General features: G+C 42.0%; 1 protein-coding gene across 1 annotated transcript in view; it reads right to left on the bottom strand.

Annotated features, from left to right (window-relative positions):
- Positions 1 to 211: 211 nt before the first annotated feature.
- LOC103460998 (dimethylaniline monooxygenase [N-oxide-forming] 5-like) overlaps positions 212 to 6,847 on the bottom strand; it is a 7,256-nt gene continuing 620 nt past the window's right edge. The window contains exons 2-11 of the mRNA XM_017303557.1: positions 5,610 to 5,748; positions 5,328 to 5,516; positions 5,073 to 5,238; positions 4,600 to 4,742; positions 4,269 to 4,465; positions 2,881 to 3,016; positions 2,559 to 2,778; positions 2,367 to 2,439; positions 2,013 to 2,265; positions 212 to 1,224 (exon numbers count right to left, since the gene is read on the bottom strand). Coding sequence (XP_017159046.1) covers positions 1,075 to 1,224; positions 2,013 to 2,265; positions 2,367 to 2,439; positions 2,559 to 2,778; positions 2,881 to 3,016; positions 4,269 to 4,465; positions 4,600 to 4,742; positions 5,073 to 5,238; positions 5,328 to 5,516; positions 5,610 to 5,741 — 1,659 coding nt within the window. The 5' untranslated portion in view covers positions 5,742 to 5,748 and the 3' untranslated portion in view covers positions 212 to 1,074. The remainder of the gene's footprint in view (positions 1,225 to 2,012; positions 2,266 to 2,366; positions 2,440 to 2,558; positions 2,779 to 2,880; positions 3,017 to 4,268; positions 4,466 to 4,599; positions 4,743 to 5,072; positions 5,239 to 5,327; positions 5,517 to 5,609; positions 5,749 to 6,847) is intronic.

Consider the following 6,847-nt stretch of genomic DNA (forward strand, 5'->3'; position numbering starts at 1 on the left):
TTTTTGAGATGTTTTGAGTTTGGGTTATAGTGTTTAAGTGCCTTGACCAGTTGACTACGACCATATTTGTGACTGCCAGCGAAAACAGAGCTGCAAGAGAGGTTTCAATTTACATTAAGATTTTCTAATTGCTTCTTAGAGTGAAAATAGAGATAATGAGCTTAAGACAGAAAGAAGAAATAGAAAAAAGAGCACTCAATCAAACTCTGGGTGGAAAAGTATTATTAGCAGCACCTATTGCTTTAATGTTCCTTTAAAACATTTATTCAAATGACAAAAGCCTCGTGTTCACTGAAAACACCAGAAGGTAGTAGTCTATATGAAAAATAATGTAATATCAAAAAGACAAAAAGAAACGTGTCACACTTTTGTAATGGTAGCATATTTATGGTGATGACAGCGTCTGGTTGTTGGTGCAGGAGAAGAACTGCAACACAAACTGTGCAGAATTTTTGATAAGTGCAGGCAATGTTTAAACCACAAGAGGGAGGAATCTCTGGAGAAGTCAAAGTGTGGCTCTTAAACCTAAGAATACAAGTTACAACCTGGATGTTTGAACTTTAAGCATAACTTGGTGTTCCAACCATAAATCTATCCTTAAAATGCCCAAGAGCTGGGTTTGAAATTAGCAAAGCAGGTTCACATTATTGTTTGGAATGCTTTTTGTATAATATATATAATCAGAGCCCAGTTCATTATAGGAACATCGGATGTCTTTATTTTTGCTTTCCCTGACTTCTTGTGTCTCTCCCTCTGTTTTTCTACTTCCGTGGTTCAGGAAGGTGAACTCTGTCTGTCAGCTTTCTGATCCTGGCTCCACATCCTCCCTTCTTGTCAATAAACAATGATCTGCAGCGCATCAGTGGTTTAGTTCTGGCCTGCTTGTAAACAGTTAAACTGCAATAGATTTGCATTGTGAAACATTACTTCAGCACAGGCTAGAGTGAGTGTCACCAGCGTTGCATGTTAAAGTAAAAAGAGCTGCATTGTTCGATCTCAGTAGATGGGGTTACGCTGCTGCATGACTGACAGATGACCACAGTTAACATCAGAGGTTCTGAACTTGGGGCTTCTTTAGACGGTTTGTGGGCGAAGTTTGGACATCAGGGTAGGGATGAGGGTGGGATTGTGAACTTGGATGTAGTAGAAGGCGCTTCCTCCAGCCACGAGCAGCAAGCTCCACTTGAAGAGACGGCCTGCTGTTGAGCTCTCCCGAGGCCCCAGCTGTGGGAGCACACAAACAGTTATTGTCTGAATTTACTCGTCAATCGGCATGAAAGTCAAATTGATTTGGGACTTTTGATGATGCATTAGAAGTGTTCTTTCTTTAAAGATGGACTGATTATATAAATTCAACAATATTTAGATGTGGAAATAAGGTCGAAGGGGTAATTTATTGTAGATTTTCTTGGAACATGATCAAATTAAACATACAGGTTCAGAGACATAGGTCTGAATCCTCCCAGAAGCTTAAGGTTGGCCAGTTTGATCCATCCTGAAAACACTTTTAAAGTATGTTTGGGATTATTGAACTCTTGGATTGCGCAAGTGTGTCCAATTTTCTAACCATTTGTACTAAATGATCCTCTCAGATGGCAGGGAGTTAAAATTAACAGGAATGGCCCATGTACCACATTGCTTCGAGACATACCCCATTTATGGGGTGACTGTGGCTCTATGGGTAGAGCTGTTGTCTTGTAATCTGAAGGTTGTAGGTTCAATTCCAGAATTTTCCTGCCACATGTTGATGTGCCCCTGGGCAAGGCACTCAACCCCAAATTGCATATTGGTGCATTAATGTGACTCTAGTGTAAAATGCTTTGAGTGGTCAAAATGATTGGAAAAGCGCTATATAAGTTCAGTCCATATGCCATTTAATTCTTTTAAAAATTCATAAAGTTCTGCATTTTATTCTAATGTAAAAAAAAAAGAAGCAGTTAAAAAAATATTAGTGCTTATGATGACTGCATGTAAACTTGTGACCAGGAGTGTACAAAGCACTCATTTCAGACCTGCCGTGTCCTCAGGGGCTGGTACATGCGGTCGAGCTGCGTGAAGATCGCCCTGCGGGCCCCGTTCCATTTTCCCGGCCCCATCAGTCGGTACTGGTAAGCAGTGATGGGCCCCCAGAAAACCCTCATAAACAGGGGGAAGTCGGTGAGGAACAGCCAGAGGAGACTTGGGCGCACTCCGATGTCCTGCGCTAAGTCGTCCATGTACTCGACAAAGTCCACCTGCAGGGGCGTCAGCCTTGACACGACGTAGCTGTAGGAGAAAAACATGTAAGCTTAAACACTATTTCAACTGAAATAAAAGCCTTGCTTTTTAGTAATGTTCATCTAAGTCATAATGAATGTCGCTCATACTTTTTCTCAATGTTTCTGGTGTCCTTCTCAACAGCCTTGATCATGGTTTGATTTGAGGGAAGCTTCTTATGTCCTGAAGGCCCAAAGACAGAAAGCAGACATTTAACAACCGGACCTTTACGTCTGTGCCGAGGTTGGGACAAGTAATATTTACATCGTTTAAAGATGGCCTCTGTTGAAGTGAAGCCTCACCTTTGAAGACACGAGTGACAAAGCGGGCCTGCATCTCAGCCTGTGGCATGATGGATCCGTCAGAATGGATAAAGCCCACGATAGCCAGAGTAGGCTGCTCAAGGACGGGGGGGAAAACATGTTTGTAGAGACCCACACGGTGCCCCGACTTGTACATGACGTGCTTCGGCAGGTAGGGGAAATCATAGTTGTACCCCGTGGCGAACACAATCAAATCCACCTGTGAGAGGAAATACATTGGTTAAAAGGTTGTTGTGTTTTTTTTTTTTACCTCAAGGAAATAAAAGGCTGTGACACGCGTCTTGTCAAATTTTCCTCTAACATTTTCCGCAGTGCTGCCGTCATCAAAGACCACGGTGGAGCCACGGATCTCTTTCAAGTTTGGCTTGACGAGGACCGACCCGGACAAAATCTTGAACGGAAGATCATCGTTGATCACTGGAATCTGGCTGAAGAGTCTTGGGAAAAAGAGGAGGAGACACGATTGAACGGTGCAAACATGATGAGACCCTCTGAAAATCAAGTAGAGATAGTTTATATTCTGAACTGCAATCAGATAATGCAGGAGCAACCATGGCGACTACTGTCTTGTAACAATTTTCTTGGCATGTTTTTCTCTTTTCATTTTGAAACGGTGGAAAAAGAATCAGTGTTTGTGTAACATCGTGGGGTGTGGTGAGGCACACTGCCTTCTAGTGTTTGATACTTTAGGATCTTTGCAGCACGCCTTCTCTCTCCTGCTGCATCCTGACTGATTACTGTTAGTAAAAAATGTTCTGTCTCAATGGAATTATTGTCCATAAATTTGGAAACTTTTTCTTTACATTTCTTTTTTTCTTTTTTTACCCCATATTGAATAAACAGATTTACGTTCAAAGTTGTTGTCTTTCCCCATTTTGCAGAGCAAGATTATGGCACTGGAGTTACAAACAAATACATTTTCTAGGCTTTTTACCCCTCTTATCCAGACCTGTCTTAGTGGAGGGCAAAGAGATTTAAAATCAATTTCACTGGTGTCAAACTCCAGTCCTCCAAGACTCTCTGATTTAACACAGACGAACCCAATAGTTGGTCATTAGTAGAACATTAGTAGAACATTAGCAGAACGAGAGTTTGATGCCCTCGTAGTCTAAAGATTCCTTTCTAACTTAATACTAAGCCGTCCTGTTTCTTGCTCCCACTAAAGATTTGATCAAATCCAGAACAGATTACAGCAGCTCCTGCTCCGACAGACTAACACAGTTGGGAAAACACGTGTTGGAGCTTCACCCCCAGATAACCCCGGCTGAGCTTAACCCCTGGTAGGTGGTGCATGTCAAAGCAACAAAGTATGCATACCTATTTCCCACAGAGCGGTTAATATTTTCCTGTTGGTCCGCTGACTCTACTGACACTTGTGTTGTCAGACACTTGTGTCTGGCTCAGTTAACCCTCAGCAGCAACTTGAGCAACACATTGCAATCTAATGGATTCTTAGGCACCTATCTATCCAAATTTTCATTTTGGCAATTCAAGCTGCTCTTCTGCTGGATTGGACATAATGGCTTGTTGTTCTATAGCCGGAATCAGAAAGCTTTGTTGACCATTGGAGCAGCTTTTAGACCATGCTCTCCAATAGAGAGATGCTGCAATTTAGTTTTGCTGAGGAAAACAATTATCTGCTCAGAAAACGACGATTGACAGCCTCATCATAACACTGAAGCATCCTACCTGTGTTTGGGTTTGAGGCCGTACACCGCGTGGTCGTACATGGCGTTGAGCTTCTTCTCCCCGAGCCAGTTGAGAAAACTCATGGGCAGCAGCTTGAACATGACATGGACAAAGCGCGTGTTGAACCTGTCAACTGGCAAGCCGTTGTCGGAAACCTGACGGATGACCCAGGCACCGCTGCGAGTGCTCAGGTACACCTGCAGGGAAAGATTCAAGGACAACAAGTAAATGAAGCCGTCGATGAAAGTGTGCATCGCATTTCACAGGGAGTTCAAGACTTTCAATGTGGCAACAGTTGGAGCCCCCCCCGCCCCCAGAAAGTCTTCTCGACCTGCTCTGCTACTCTGCTGCCCTCCACGGCGATGTCTCCTCCTGAGTTGCCGATGCCGATGACCACCACTCTCTTCCCGTGCATGTCCTCGGGTCCCTTGTAGTCCCAGCTGTGGAAGTATTTTCCTTCAAACGTCTCAATTCCTGCAACATATTGGAAAGATATTTGAGTGCGTGGAATGCAAATAGCGAGCATGATTTGCATTAAAACAGCAGCTTCTGAAATTATTTGTAAATTTTTCCAATGTTATAAGTGAAAAATCTGGAATGCGTACTTCTGTTTTTAAAATTATATTAAGGAACTATTCACTTAAAGCAAGCTTGTAAGTTAGTTTGGCCTATTTCAAGTTAATTGCACTAGAAAGTAGACAAAAAAAAGAATACTCAATAAGATTTTGTGTTTTTGTAGCGTAATCTTAAACAGTTCAAGAATGAATACTTGCACAAGGCTCTGTGTTTTCCACCATGTATTACCTGGAAAGTCTTTAAGCGGCAGATTGGGGTAGTTGAAATGACCAGAGCAGCAGATGACTGCATCAAAGATGTGCCTCTCCTCCAATCCATCTTTATTCTCTGTCACCACCTCCCACTGACCGGTGCGGGAAAAGTCTGGTCTCTGCGTGACTTTCTTCACCGAGGTCTAAGTTATAAGCAAAGAACAAGGAAAAGGTCAACAAAGCTCTCTGAACAGCTCCAGAATTATTTAAGGTCTTCTTCCTGTGCATTTACCTGGAAACGAATGTGTTGCAGCATTTTAAAGTGCTCTGCGTACATCCTGAAGTACTTCAGGATCTTAGAGTGGTGCATGTAGTTTGGGTAATCGGCGGGGATGGGGAAGTCGCTGTAGCACATCATCTCCTTCCAGATGTTGATGGTCAGGGAGCGATATATGCTAGCCCTGTTCGGCTCCGAGACTTCCTGGGAAGACGGAGAATTGAAAGTAATTTTCCTGCTTTTTCRGGGAAATTTGCAGGATTAAAACAATCTCCTCAGCAGCTGGCAAATTCTTGCCTTGAACTTCCAGAGTCCTCCTATGTCGTCGCTGCTTTCAAAGCAGGTGGGCTCCATGCCCTCATCCAGGCAAGCCTTGACGCAGGTAAGACCAGAGGGGCCCGCCCCGATCACTGCCACTCTCTGCACCATGATGGAACTGCAACAGGACAGGAAGAAAGAAAGTGTATAAGTTACAGTGGATAAGATCAAATATTTTACCAAAAAATCTATATCACGGTGTTTCACACAATTAATTTAAACTGTTGAATCAAATTACAGTAATGATGCGTCATTAATTTATTTTAAAGAAGTCTTTAGCTCAGACTAGAATTACTTTTTTCCCCCCACACGTTTATGGTTTTAACATACAACTAACAGAAATTATGTCTCAAAACTTTTTATAGCTAGTCAAGTTGGTTGCTTAAAGCAGGAAAACATTTTATGTGTGGATTATAAAATGTTTTCACCCCTCGTCGTTGAAATCCTGAATCCAACCTTATTTTTCCCAAACTGCCACCATTCCTGGAAGGATCTGTCTCTTTTGGAATGTGCTTACACATTTCAACGGGTTTGCTCTACATTCCCTTGGCAAGACGAAGCTTGAGCTGTCAGCAATGTGGAAAAATGGTCGAGTCTCAGGTAATTTAGATGCGGTTTTCTTCAGCAATATTTTTGCAATATTTTTCATATGATCACGAGATAAGAAAATATTTTTTTGTGCTTTTTTAAAAAAAAAGTTACAATCAGCGCTTCTTGTCTTCAATCTGGTTTAAATGTTCAGCTTTGAGAAAATATTGTTCGTGTTACTCGTATGCAGGTAATGGTGCAAGTGTAGCACTAGTAAACAGAAACAAAGCTAAATGAATGTCTTTTTATTTATTTTTTAGCAAAAGGCATCTGACAAAGTAGTTTCTAAATGTGATCATATGTGATTTCAAAGCTGCAAATATCAGTTTTACGTGATGATGAAATCAGAGCACAGCACCAAACTGTTGCTCAGCTGAATTCACAAACATCGTTACAGTGTAAGCATTTAAAGATAAGTTTGAGTTTTGATAAACATGGCCAATATTTGAGGGGAGGCAGCCTTTCGTGGCTTCCAGATAAAACCCTCAGTAATGCTCCTGATTGCAGCCAGAGTCATAAAACAAGTTCCTAGAAGCCGCATGCAGAACAAAGGTTTTGCTTTAAATCACATAAACCCAATGACCCTGTAAATTGTTATATCACATCTGTGCAGTTCATGTTAAGACACC

The sequence above is a fragment of the Poecilia reticulata genome, unplaced genomic scaffold, assembly GCF_000633615.1.
Source record: "Poecilia reticulata strain Guanapo unplaced genomic scaffold, Guppy_female_1.0+MT scaffold_435, whole genome shotgun sequence".
NCBI classification, from domain to species: Eukaryota; Metazoa; Chordata; class Actinopteri; order Cyprinodontiformes; family Poeciliidae; genus Poecilia; species Poecilia reticulata.